Below are 14,592 nucleotides of genomic sequence, written 5' to 3' on the forward strand. Positions count from 1 at the left end.
ACCCTCAAAGAACAAAAACTTCTTACTGAAATTTTAACTCCATGCAAATTAAAAAAAACCAAAAACACAGAGAGAAAGGCTAGGTCTCCTCATCTTGGTCCGACTAGAAGTACAGGGCTTGGTGACAGGCCTCCTCCTCCTCCTCCTAGTGACTGGCATACATAGGAGCTTTGACTTGCTCTGGATCATGCCTCCTGGTGGCTCCCCCACTCCCAGGTGGCTCCTCATATTCATGCCATTCTCAGTTGTGACACCCAGTCAGCCTAGCCCATTGTAATTTAGTCTCAGGCTGGCAGTAGCAGGGATTAGAGGCCCGTGTCACCATGTTGTGTTTTTAATTGTGACTGATTCTTCATGACCCCATTTGGAGTTTTCTTAGGAAAGATATTGAAGTGATTTGCCATTCCCTTCTCTAACTCATTTTCCAGATGAGGAAACTGAGGAAAAGAGGGTTAAATAACTTGTTCAGTCACATTGTGTCTGTGGTCAGATTTGAACTCAGCAAGATAAATTTTATACCACTATGCCCTGCCTCAGTTAAATTCAGAAAAACACGAAACTCTTCACAAGGATGAAGAATATTTTAAACTATATTTATAAATATACATATATATTTATATAACATAAAAATATCCATATAAATAAATATATAAATAAGAATATTTATAAATATATAGAAACAAATATATGAGATAGAGATGGAAACCTAGAGGGTAATAACAGAGAAAGAATTTCAGAGTTCAGAATACTACAAGTAGCACCATTGGAAGGTGCTAGAGACTGATGGAGGAAATCTTGAAAGAACAAAAGTTGAGTGAGAATGGCTGAGGGAGACTTTGGAAGTAGCCATGAGATGGTGTCAGTAGGCCTGCACGTTCTGGGTAAAAAGGCAGAAGACAGAGGGCAGGGAGGCAGTGATCCAGATTTCTGTGAGGGCCAGAAGATAAAAAGACATCTAAGATGTAAGGAAGCTTAAAAAAAATTAAACGTGGTTCCCGAAGGCACAGTGGAATGGGAGTGCCTAGCATTCCTGGACTCAGGATGTACAGGGCTAAGGTGTCTGAAAGGGAGGGAGAGGGGAATGATAACAGGGGAAAAAGATCTTCATCTTCACTGTCAGTGGCTTGGAATAACAAAATTTTCACATAAAATTTGGTCTTCAAAATTTGACTCCAACTTATATTTCCAGACTTTTATTTTTTATTTTTATTTCTTTATATTAATTATTTTTATTTATATGTTTAACTTTAATTCATTTTTAATTATATTACTTATTATTTTAGTCATTCATTCATTTATTTATTTTATTATATCCAGACACATTATTCCTCTTCCTAACCTCTAGGTCAGTGATGGCGAACTTATGGCATGGATGCCAAAGATGGCACACAAAGCTCTCTCTGTGGGCACTTGGCCACCCTTTCCCCTCTCCCCAAGTTTATTACTAGAAAGGTGAGGGACTCACTCAGGTGGAGCTGCTCCCCTCCCCCTCTCCATTGTGTCTGATGACATTTTTTCACATCCCCTGCCTCTCTGCCCAGCAGCCAATGCAATGAACAGAGGGTAAAGAGGTGGCAGAGCCAGAGGGGAGGGGGGGCACTCGGGCCACTCCCCTCCCTCTCCCTATACTCGCTGAGGGTATTCCTCACTTCACTCGCCCCTCTGCCTGACAGCCCAATAGGAGCACTTTTCCTCTCTCCTGTGTTGGGTAAGGGGGAGAGTGGGGCGTGCGGGCACAGCACTCCATCTCTAAAAGGTTTGCCATCACTGCTCTAGGTTCTAGTCAGATTGGCCTAGTTGTGGTTCCTTATACACGACAGTCCATCTCCTTTGTTGTTCAATTCTATCCTATTCTTTGTGACCCCATTTTGGTGGGATTTTTTTGGGGAAAGATACTAGAGTGGGGGGTAACTAGGTGGCTCAGTGGATTGAGAACCAGGTCTAAAGACAGGAGGTCCCAAGTTCAAATCTGGCCTCAGACACTTCCTTGGCTGTGTGACCCTGGGCAAGTCACTTAACCCTCATTGCCTAATCCTTACAGCTTTTCTGCCTCAGAACCAATATACAGTATTGATTCTAAGATGGAAGGAAAGGGTTTAAAAAATAAAATAAAATTCTCTGTNAAGAAAGAAAGAAAGAAAGAAAGAAAGAAAGAAAGGAAGAAAGAAAGAAAGAAAGAAAGAAAGAAAGAAAGAAAGAAAAAAAGAAAGAAAGAAAGAAAGAAAGAAAGAAAGAAAGAAAGAAAGATACTGGGGTGATTTGCCATTTCTTTCTCCAGCTCATTTTACAGATTAGGAAACTGAGGCAAACAGAGTTAAGTGATTTGTCCAGGGTCACAGAGCTAGTAAAGGTCGGAGGCCAGATTCAAACTCATAGGTCTTCCTGACTCCAGGCCTGTCTCCTTACATTTGCATAGGCCTTGCCCCTCCCTTTCCCTTCTTCCCCACAGGAATGCTCTTCCTCTTCATTTCCACATCTTACTAGAAGATGGTTCAGCTCAGCTCAAGCCCCATACAACTCCTACAAAATAGTGTTTGAAGTGTTTAGTCCTTAGTAGATACTTTAAAAAAATGCTTATTTCCTACCTTCTTTCCTTGTTAGTTATCCCCAAAATATGACATCTTGTATATGTATTTTATTGTCTTATCTATATCCACATTGTATAGAATGTAAATAAGGAAGCTCCTCCAGAGCTAGGACTATTTCATTTCAGGGCTTGCATCCTTGGTGTCTACCATAATGCACACAGCAGGTGATTAATATATGCTTGTTGAGGTAAATTGAATTGTTGTTGTCTCAAAGGGGTGATTTATGAAGGGATCTGCTGAATCCATAAGAATATGGGAGAATGCAAGTGAACAAAGCATTAAGCTTGGTGGCAGATACCTATTTTCATATGCAAAAACACAGAATAATTACACAGTTTATTTAGAATGATTCTGTACTTTGGATTAACTGTGTTTCCAAATCACCTTATAGGAAGAAGGATGATTGTTGAGCCTTTTTAGTGTCTGACTCTTCTTGACCCCATTTGGGACTTTCTGGGCAAAGGTTTCTGCCATTTCCTTCTCCAGAGGATGAGGGGAGGGAGTTAATAAACTGAGTATATCAGTATAAGGGGAGGGAGTTCAGTTTAATTCATTCATTTTGCATCAAACATATATTAAAAGTCTACAGTTTGCATAGAGGAATATGAAGGCTAAAGATCTGTAAGACACGGCCCCAGTCTTCAAGGAATTTATGAGCTATATTTGAGATGAGAGACGTATCCTTGAAAAATGCACTCAGGGTATAAAATTATTCTTTCTTCCCTCTCTCAGTCTACAAAGGCTACATACTAATTTCCTGAAACATCGTTTTTACTACAATATGACTCCCATGCTCAGAATTCTTTATTGTCTCCCCATTGCTAGAGAATAAAATACAAATGTCCTAAATTAAGGTCTTCCATAATCTGACTCCTTCTTAACCATTCCAGGCTCATCTCACAGTTTGCTCTCTCATCCATTCCAGGTTTTTGCCAAACTCTGCTACTGGTTTTTCTGTTCCCTGGTCTTATCCTTACTTTTCTTTCTTTCTTTCTTTTTTTTTTAAACCCTTAACTTCTGTGTATTGGCTCCTTGGTGGAAGAGTGGGAAATGTGGGCAATGGGGGGGTCAAGTGACTTGCCCAGGGTCACACAGCTGAGAAGTGGCTGAGGCCGGATTTGAACCTAGGACCTCCTGTCTCTAAGCCTGACTCTCAATTCACTGAGCTACTCAGCTGCCCCTCTTATCCTTACTTTTCAACCCCCACCCACAAGATCCACTCCCTACTTATCTTTACCTGTTTCACTCTTAATGATTGAAATCTCAAATCCAGATTGAAATCTCAAAAAAAGCAACTTTTTGTCTTTCTGGAACAGCCTCCTACTCACTGGTTTTTCAGACTTCCCTTTTTTGGGTCCCATTTGGTTTTATTTTATTTTCAGTTCCAGATAGTCTCCCTCCCCCTACCCCAAGCCCAACCCCTTGAGGAAGCAGGAAATGCAGAGCCCATTACAAATATGAGATCATACAAAACAAATTTCCATATAAGCTATGTTCTGGGGAAAAAGGGGGGGGAAATATGCTTCAATCTGTACTCTAATTCCAACAGTTTTCAATCTGGAGTTGGATAGCATTTTTCTTCATGAGTCCTTTGAAACTGTGGTGGATCATTGGGTTGATCAGTTACCAAGGCTTTCACAGTGGATAATTTTTATAATATTGCTGGGGCTGTGCAAATTGTTTTGCTCTCTTCACTTTGTATCACTTCATTTAAATTTCTTCCAGGTTTTCTAAAATCAACCCTTTCACAATTTTTACAGCAGAATAGTATTCCATCACATCCACGTACCGTAATTTGTTCAGCCATTTGCCAAATGATGAGCATCTCCTCAATTTCCAATTCTTTGCTACCACAAAGGGATGCTATATTTTGTCCATAGGTAGCCTTTTCCTTTTCCTTTGATCTTTTTGGAGTATAGTTGTGCTATTTCTGGGTCAAAGGGAATGCAGAGTTTAATAGCTTTCTGGGTATAAGTCCAAATTGCTCTTCAGAATGGTTGGTCTAGATCACAGCTCCACCAACAGGGCATCAATGCATCTATTTTTCCACATCCAAAATGCTCTGAGCATTTGTCATTTTCCTTTTCCATCATCTTAGCCAAATGGTGAGCTCTCCCCCAATCCATAGATCTGAAAGGTAATTTCTTCCATTCTCCACTAATTTGCTTACATATCATCCTTTATGTTTAAATCGGGCACTCATTTTGAGCTTATCTAGGAATATAGTGTGAGATACTTCTCTATGCCCAGTTTCTGACAAACTACTTTCCAGTTTTCCCAGGAATTTTTGTCATATTGTGAGTTCTTGCCCCAGTAGCTCAGAACTTTGGGTTTACTGTTCTTAACTTGTTAGCTTACTGATTTCATTTGCTTCTGTATATTGTATATCTAATGATTCACCACTATATTTCTTATCCAGTGCCAAATAATTTTGATGATTACAATTTTGTAGTATTGTTTGAAACCTGGTAATGTTAAATCCCTTTCCTTCCCAATTTTTTTCAGTGATTCCCTTTTATCTTGGACCTTTTGCTCCTCCGAGTAAATTTTATTATTTTTTTCTACTTCTATAAAGTAATTCCTTGGTAGTTTTATTGGTATGACACTGAAAAATTAATTTAGGTAGTAGGGTCATTTAAAAATTATATTATCTCTCTACCCATGAGCAATTAATATCTCTCCAATCATTTAGATATATATATTTGTGTGAAGTGTTTTATAGTCATGTTAAAAAAGTTCCTCTGTGATGTGGTAGATATTTTGTACTGTCTGTAGAAAGAATTTCTCTTTCTATCTCTTCCTGTTGGATTTTGTTGGCAATATGTAGAAATGCTGCTGATCAAAAAAATATATTCTGTAACTTTGATGAAATTGTTAGTTGTTCCAACTGCTTTTCTGGTTGAATCTGGTTTACTGGAGTGTTGCTATTGCTTCAGGCCTTGTTTCACTTGGGTGATGTTTTAGTCCCGTCCCCCTGACTTTAGGCAGGGACTACATTCCTGCTGTACTAGGCAGAGAGAGGAATCTCTTCTTTTTATTCTAATAAAAATATCCATGTTTTGTTTTTGTATCACTTCTGTTTCCTAAAATATTCCTCTCCCTTCCCTGACCCAGTAAGCTATCCCTTGTAACAAAATATAAAATAAACTGCTTGACAAAAACAATATGCCAGCCTTTATCCAAATACCCATAGTGCCTCTTTTGTATTAAGCATTGTTATTCAGTCCATTCAGTTGTTTTTGACACTTTCTGGCAAAAATACTGGGATGGGTTGCCATTTCTTTCTGCAGTGTGTCCCCATTTTACAGAGGAAGACCTGAAGTAAACAGGGGTTAAGTGACTTGCCTAGAGTCACACATCTAGTGTCTGTGGCCAGATTTGAACTGTTTTTCCTGTCCACAGGTCAGTGTTCTCTGTCCACTGCCCCTTTATATCAAGTAGGTTCTTTCAAAGATCATTGAGTAGGTGATATTGCAGCCTTCCTTTGATATCCACTAAGTTATCTCATTAGCCCGCCTTTAAAAGAAAATCCTGAATCCTTCAGGGTAGGTCCATTTCATCTGAGCTCTTTGTTGGCACGCCCCTGGTCCCTTGGAGTGGTTCAACAGAGTAAGGGCTAGGATATGTCAGAGCAGTTTCCAAAATCTCTGAAATTGTTATTGGGATTCTTATAGATGCTTCCCTAAATAAGAATCTAAATAAAACCCATTTTGCTTGTGAATATTAATTTCTAGCACAGCAAATGGAGGATGGAAGGAGCTGCCTCCCTAGAGCATATCTGCATCCAGTTATTGCATTTATATTGCATCTGGCCTCAGACATTTACTAGCTGTGTGATTTTGGGCAAGTCACTTAACCCTGTTTGCCTCAGTTTCCTCACGTCAAATGAACTAGAGAAGGAAATGGCAAGCCTTTCTAGTATCCTTGCCAAGAAAACCCCAAATGGGGCTGCAAAGAGTCAGTCATGACTGAAAATGACTGAACAAAGACAGCACATTGCTGAGAGGACAGTGACTTCCAAGAAATGCTCACCCAGCATTGGAGTGCAAAGGACCAGCTTGGTTGGGTAACCTAGGCAACCAGATTCCAGGGGCTGAAAGCCGGGTCTGTCTCTGTGGGTTCTGGAAGGCATTCTTTCTCTCTTGGGTATGTCACCTTGGCTGCTGAGTCTCTTAGCCAAACTCTGACTCTTGTTTACTCAAGAGAGAAGGCCTGATCAGGGGTCTCTCTTCCTTGTACCCGCTGCCCTCCAATGGAAAGATACTTGTAAAGCTGGCATTGTTAAAAAGTCCTTGTCCTCAGAGATTATGAGAAACTGGCCAAGCAGAGGGCACTTAATTCTGGGTCTTGGACACTTGCCTTCATGCAGAACTAGGAGAGAGTCAGGCAGAGAAGCCGAATGTTTTAACTCACATCAGGTAGTCGTGAAGTAAAAGAGACAGGAATCAAACCCAGGTCATCCAATTTTGGGTCATTCCACCTCCAAGAAATCTTTCCTATCCAACACTACCAACCCCAAGCATTCCAGAGCCCCGTGGCAATTTAGATCATTTTTAACCAATGGGAAGAACAACTTCAAAAATAAAAGCTGAATACTATGAAATGATATTGATCAAATGTGGCCCCAAAGAAGATCTATGAGAATGCATCTCCCCTGCTTCTTTAGAGCTGGTGCACCACGGACATGGGACGTTGCATGACAGACTTTTTCAATGTGTTAGTTAACCTTTTCTTCTCCTTTCCTTCCTTCCTTCTTTCCTTCCTCCCTTTCTCTCTCTTTCTTTTTTTCCATAGGAGATGGCTCTCTGGAAAGGGGAGAGGGGTGGGATATACTAAGAAATGTAGATGATATAAAAACAAAAAAGTCAATACAATTTTATTTTAGAGTTTTCACCTTAAGGATTTACTGCTTGTTTATATGCAAATAACACCTATGCTGTCTCCCCACCTGGAGCAAGTTCCCTGACAGCAGGGACTAGGATTTTACCATTTTTTATTTCCTTGTCTCTTCCATGGTTTCCCCTGGCTCAGTGTATGACTAAGTGGGGAAGGGTGTGGGGGAGAGGCAGAATATTTTATCTCCTCCACATTATAAAGGGCTCCTATAGCAGTATTGAGTCAGTATGGTTGCCAGAGGAGTCAAATAATGAGTTAAATCTAGAGATATCTCCTTAGAATAATTTTTTTAGCTGTAGCACCTTTTCATCTCTTCATTCTAAGACTTCTTTCTCAGGGCTCTTATGTTCTCTTGAAATCTGGCTATAGGTACAAACCCCGGGAGAAGCTGAAAGTGAACTTTGGCACCCCAGAATTCCTGGCCCCTGAAGTGGTGAACTATGATTTTGTCTCCTTTCCCACTGACATGTGGAGTGTGGGTGTCATCACATACATGCTGTGAGTAACTCAGGGTAGCAAAACTGCTAGGTTTGGTTATGCCTACTCCTTACCTATCTTACCTCCCCTTTCCTTCATTTTTTTGACTGGGAAGAAGTAGCTCTATGATTCAATTGGGAAGAGATTTAAGTGTCCTCCACTTCCTATGGCAATGGACCTCTCGCTCTAGTTTACTTAAGATGTTATTGGGGGGCAGCTGGGTAGCTCAGTGGATTGAGAGGCAGGCCTAGAGACAGGAGGTCCTAGGTTCAAATCTGACCTCAGACACTTCTAAGCTGTGTGACCCTGGGCAAGTCTCTTGACCCCCATTGCCTACCCTTACCACTCTTCTGCCTTGGAGCCAATACACAGTATTGACTCTAAAACGGAAGGTAATGGTTTATTTTTTTAAAAAAAATGTTATTGGCTCCTAATTCTAAGAAAGCACTGTGTGTGCAGAGGGAGGAGATATAGGTGGAACTTGGACTGAGAAGGGAAGATTGGCAGCTAGGACCAATTTCCTATTTCTCTCTCTAGCATCCTATCACTTAAGTCTAGATGTGATGAATGCCTCGCCTTCTGGGTATCAAGGCTTCTATGGACAGGGTAGTATTGGTTACTTAGTCTGGTTGCTTCACATAGAACTTGCTATTTTTATTGGATCAAAGCAGAGATGACCGATATTCTGAGGTTTGGGCCCAAATTAATTAATTGTGGGGCAGATAGGAAGAGGGAGAGGTAACAGTGTAAGATTGCTCTGAAATATGTATTCCTCCTGGATCTATTCCTTCATCCTCCATCTGGGTTCATAGCCTTCTGATCTACAAGGAAGTAATGAGAATTCTCTTCTACCTCCTTTTATTCCTGCCAGAGGCTCATTAGTTGCTTTTTTCATCACAATGTGTTTTCCATTTCTTGGTGGGCATCTATTTCCTTCTAGGCTCAGTGGCTTGTCACCATTTCTGGGGGAAACAGATGCGGAGACAATGAATTACATTGTCAACTGTAGCTGGGATTTTGATGCTGAGGCCTTTGAAGGGCTGATGGAAGAGGCCAAAGATTTCATTTCTAGACTACTGATTAAAGAGAAGAGGTATGTTTCATTGGAAATGTCTGTGATCTCACTAAGCTAGAACCCTTGGCTCAGGACACTCTGGTAAAGAATGGAGTTCATTCAGAGGCCTTGTCTAGGGCTTTGTGTGATCTGCCATGAGTAAAAGACCCTCCTACAGTTCTTATCGTGATCCTACAGTACATGTAAGGTTCCCTTCAGGTTCCTTAGCCCACACTTGAAAGCAAATAGGGACTGGCAAAAAGGACAGGAGGAAGAATGGAGAAACAATGCCTTCACAGAACGAAAATATTTTCTAAGTGCGTGAGACCGCCAACTTAAGATCTATGCAAATGCCTAGGCAGGAGGAATATTTGCAAATGGTTATTTCCAAGAACTTACACATGCAAGGGTGTTGCCAGGAAGGTTGAGAAACACTGACTTGCTGTTATTAAAGGCAAAAAAGGGAAGAAAGCTTTATTCCTTGGTGAGGAAGGGCTGCTTGACCCCCCCCCTCCCCTTTTTTTTTTGCACTTACAAGCAATAGGAAGCTATGTCAAGTGAATGATGTATTTCTTGAGTATAAAATGAGGAGCTTGGCATAATAATGACAGAGCACTGGCTTCAAAGCCAAGAAGACCTTTGGCATATATATGCTGTTAGGTTCTGTGCAAGTCTTTTAATCTTTATGGGCTCCAAGTAGCTAAAATTTTAAGTTGCAGAGTCCTAGTCTGCACTAGTAGAGTGAATCCCTTTATCTGTGAGTTCCCTATAGCAATGAAATCTCAGGTTCATTTCCTATCCCTAAAAACAAGAAATGGTAAGAATCAAAAAGTATTCAATAAAGTGGTGGAGGAAGATCCAAAATCTTGTTACTGATCCTTTTCTAGTTCCATTATCAGGCTGGTTTTAAGCAGCTGGGTAGTGCAGTGGATAGAATGCTAGACCTCGGATAGGGAAAACCTGAATTCAAATCCCACTCTAGATTCTTATTGACTATGTAATCCATGGCAAGTCACTTGATCCAAGTTTCAATTTCCTCATTTGTAAAATGAGGAAAAAGCACTTCTCACTGAGTAGCAGTGTGACTCAAATGCCATGACAAGTACTTTGAACACCTTAAAGCGCTAAATAACTGCTAGGTATTATTTATTTTTGACTATGAAAAAAAATATTTCTAATTCAAAGGATCAAGGTCATATTAATACCTTATAAGAAGGTTCAATTCTTTTCATTTACATGCTTGGTCATTTTTCCTTCTCCAGAGTAGCCAGTGCTCCCCAAATCTCATCCCCCTGATACTATAGGTTATTTGTGCCTTTCAAATTTCATGGCATTGGGGAACTTTTGCCCAAACGGTAATCAGGAATTTTTAGGGGGAAATCTGATGAGTGACTTCTCTTTTTGGTACCCACCAATCACAGAATTTGAGTTGGAAAGGACCTCAATGGCTAGTCTAGTCCAATCCATACGCAAAATCCCCACTATAACATACCCAAGTGACCAAAAAGCCACCTATCAGATCAGTTCCACTAGCTTTTATACTACCTAGCATCCCAGATCTCAGCACAACCAGAGAGGGCATAAGCAACTGTCTAATTTCACCTACTGTTTGGTTTCTCAGTTGTAGAATGAGTGCTGCACAATGTCTGAAACACGAGTGGTTGAATAATCTGCCGACCAAAGCCACGAAATCTAAAGTTCGGCTCAAGTCCCAGATACTGCTACGGAAATACATGGCTCAAAGAAAATGGAAAGTAAGGTTTTGTTGTAGTTCTGTTTTGAAGGAGAAAACAGGTTCCCTTTTATACCCTTTAAATGTACCTTGGCTATATTTGCACTTGATAACATTTTGAATACAAGGGTCAAAATATTTCTCTTTGAGAAACTTAAGTCAATAGTCTAAAATACTGGTGGCATATTTAGAGATGGTTGATATTTATGTGGAAACATAACTGAAAATACCAGAAGTTTTGAGCACATGCTCTCATTTGTGACAGTGGATACCTGAAGTGGTAGTTAACTAATAGGCTGGAAGCTTCATGCCTCCAACAATTCAGAATCAAGGGTGAAAATTTACTAAATTAAAATCATTTTATATATTTAGCCTGATATAACCATAGCTATGTTACAGAGTGCCCATCATGTAAAAGAACCTTAAAAGACCAACCTTAGATAGATTATATTCTTAGGATTAAATGTAAAAGTAGGTAATGGGGCTCAGGCATTTATCTTCAAATAATTAGAAAGTTATTAACAACCCTAAGGTAATTAATAAGAGGAGTGTTTGCCATTCATCGAACGCTAACTAAGGGCAAAGCTTTGTGTCAGGAGCCATGGGAGGGACAAAGTTGATTTAAGACAGGATCCCTGCTCCCAAAGAGCTTATAATCTAACAACTTTTAAAAGGATTATCTAGTTCAGGGTCACTAGCAGAATCAATTACAAATAAAGCAAGAAATACTTGTTTGACGTTATTTACCTCGATTTTCCCAAACTTTTCTCTTTAGTGGGAAATAGTTTAAAATGCAAAATTTTTCTTTTCTTTTTTAAGAAACACTTCTACGCAGTGACTGCTGCCAACAGACTTAGGAAGATTCCAAGTTGCCCCCAAACCTCATCTATGCTGCTTTGAAAGTTCTGCAGTACTTAGAGCTAGAGATGAAGCTAAGACAGAGAACTCTTTGTCTAGTGATCTGGCCCTTTGCTATTATAATATTTGATTTCCCGTTTTTAAATCGTGTAAGTAATGTTATGACTATGGCCTGTCTTAAATGTGGATGTGAACTTGCTATGTAAGAATTACCTTAAAAACTTTACCAGATGATGACAGTAAGCATGCTTTAAAATAAAAATGGGTTGGGGAGATCTGATCCTATTTTAGGAGTGTGATTAATTTCAATTTTTAATTTGTTCTGAGTAACAGTTATAGTAGCATGTGGCATCGGAGCAAGGCTTTCAGTATTATTTCCCACAGTAAAAACGTGGAGGATTTATTGTTTTATAGTTTAGGTGATAATGGTATCACAATGTTTCTGAGCAGGGGTTCTTAACCTTTTTTGGGGTCAGGGACCCTCTTTGGGAGTTTGGTGAAGCCTAGAGACCCCTTCTCAGAACAATGCGTTTAAATGCATTAATATGTATGACTACAAAGAAAACCAATGATACTGAAAGTTAACGAAATTTTTTTTTTTTAAGTTTATGGACCTCAGGTTAAGAAGCTATGCTTTAGAGTATAGCAACATTAAGTTTAGATAAACCATGGGAACTGGTACTGAAAACCAAGGGATAGTTTGTTTTATGCAGTATTTTCCCAAAAGAATGGAGTTGATTGCTGCTTAATTTTTACCTAGAAGCAGAGAGTAATTTCCCCATAAAATAGTGGAGGCAAGTTCTGATACAGTTCTTTATATGCTTAGAATTTATAACATACACATATATACACATATGGAAGGAGGGAAGGAGAAAGATAAACAGTAAGTGATCTAAATGGCTTTTAACTCAATTTTTGCCATACCATCCTAGATCTGAGCTCAGCAACCATTTTGGATAATTAGAGGAGGCATCTCAGGACCTCTCTTCCAAACTTGTGAGGCTAAACCTCTAGTATAGTCTCAGGACAGGACTGGCTAAACTATAAAAAAGGTATAATAGGGTAGATTTTTGATCAGTATAAATGAATAATTTTTCAACAACGGAATGGGTTGTCTTGTAAATGAGAGCCAGCCTTGGGCCAAGAGGACCTGGGTTCCAGTCCTGCCTCTAACATATGACTGAACTTTGGGCAAATAATTTAACCTTTCAAAGCTCTTGGCAACCATCTGAGACTCAAGTTGCAGAAAGGCTGCCAACATGCATTGGTAGAAGAATTTCTGGCAATTCCTTATATCACTGAAATGACAGTTTAAGGGCCAATCCTGATCAAACCTGATATTTCCTCTTATTTTTCAAACAAGCTTTAGAACAGTTCTCATTTCTTGTCACATATCATGAACAAATTTTAGGGGTTTTGGATTTTCTGGCAACTTGACTAGAACTGTACTATTTCGAATAGGAATTTTTCTACATGGGAATAGTAAGATCATAACTAAAATTAAGAATGTAAAGCAAACCTAAGCCCCATTTAAAAGAGAAATGCATCTTTCATGCATTTCAGATCAATAACACTATAATTTTACTCTAAGAAAAGTTCATGCCTATTTTTAAAGGTATTTCGTTGAAGTAAAAAAATAAACGAAACATCCCAAACCCAGAAACACAAAACTGCCTAAGTATAAATAATAAGCATTAATAGAATAAATGTCAGGTCTTTGTTGGTATCTTGGAATTTCTCCTCTTTGCTGGTTTTTATTCCTATTAGTTGTTTTCAAGTCTAAGTAGTATTTTACTGCCTACAGATGCTGGTGCCTTTGATTGCTAAATCACTTTCCTTCCAAAACGCAGGGAATTGCTTTTCTCACCTTGAGCATAACCATTAGTATTTTTAGGAAACTAATTTTATAAATTTCACTTGTAGGTTACAAGGCTAATCATGTCATCAACTGGAGAGTTGATATTTTTGTCTTATACTACTAACCTTGTCCTGCTCAAATGCTTTGTGATTTTTTTTTTAAATCCAAAACTCTTTAAAGTGCTTTTAGTTGATGCAGGCTAATTTGCAAAACTGGAGTGTCCCCAAGGGGGAGCATAGCACAACTGAATGCAGGGCTTAGATTTTGGAAGACTTGGGTTCAAATCCTGACTCTGACACATCCTTGCATTTGTGACTATGGACAAATCCCTTAACTTTTCAGGGCTACAATGAGCAGATCATGTGCTTTAGGGCATGGGAGATTCTATATCAGGAGTTCATAAGCCATGAAATCACAGGTCTACAGCAAACCAACCATCCACATACCTATCCTAACGCATCTAGTAATAAAATAGAATTTCAAAAATTGGATACAGCAGTTTTGTGTTTTACTCTTGGAATGCATGTAATTAGAAGGTAACCAAACTAAATTTCTATTTGGTACCATTTCCCAGACCTCCTGGCAACTTTTCACCTTCTATGAAGGCTAAGTTCCACAGGTTTGTTTTTAATGTTGAGTGTTTAAATACCATTGTATCTCTCAGTTTGTAAATATCTGAAGCTTAAGCACAAATAAACCTTGGTTAATTTCTTGATTTTGCAACTGCGTCCTCATTTGTAGTCGATGGACTACAAATTTGTAGTCGATGTGATCTTCTTAAAATTACTAGTGGTACAGAAGCTAGAGCAATACAGAAAACTTGGGTTTTCTTCCCAGATATCCTACTAGAATAGGTGTTTTGATTTTTTTGCTTAACAGGAAAATTATTCCTAGCAAAAGCATGTTCTTTATTATTATTTTTCTAAACCCTTAACTTCTGTGTATTGGCTCCTAGGTGGAAGTGTGGTAAGGGTGGGCAATGGGGGTCAAGTGACTTGCCCAGGGTCACACAGCTGGGAAGTGTCTGAGGTTGCATTTGAACCTAGGACCTCCCATCTCTAGGCCTGGCTCTCAATCCACTGAGCTACCCAGCTGCCCCTGAAAGCATGTTCTTTAAACAAAAAGCTAA

The 14,592-nt window shown here is 39.3% G+C and overlaps 1 protein-coding gene across 1 annotated transcript in view; it reads left to right on the plus strand.

Moving 5' to 3' along the window:
* MYLK3 (myosin light chain kinase 3) overlaps positions 1 to 11,875 on the plus strand; it is a 63,200-nt gene extending 51,325 nt beyond the window's left edge. The window contains exons 10-13 of the mRNA XM_044661427.1: positions 7,854 to 7,982; positions 8,902 to 9,054; positions 10,637 to 10,769; positions 11,567 to 11,875. Of these exons, the coding sequence (XP_044517362.1) occupies positions 7,854 to 7,982; positions 8,902 to 9,054; positions 10,637 to 10,769; positions 11,567 to 11,647 (496 nt within the window). The 3' untranslated portion in view covers positions 11,648 to 11,875. The remainder of the gene's footprint in view (positions 1 to 7,853; positions 7,983 to 8,901; positions 9,055 to 10,636; positions 10,770 to 11,566) is intronic.
* The last annotated feature ends 2,717 nt before the right edge of the window (positions 11,876 to 14,592 follow it).

This window comes from Gracilinanus agilis, chromosome 2, assembly GCF_016433145.1.
Source record: "Gracilinanus agilis isolate LMUSP501 chromosome 2, AgileGrace, whole genome shotgun sequence".
In the NCBI taxonomy this organism is placed as follows: Eukaryota; Metazoa; Chordata; class Mammalia; order Didelphimorphia; family Didelphidae; genus Gracilinanus; species Gracilinanus agilis.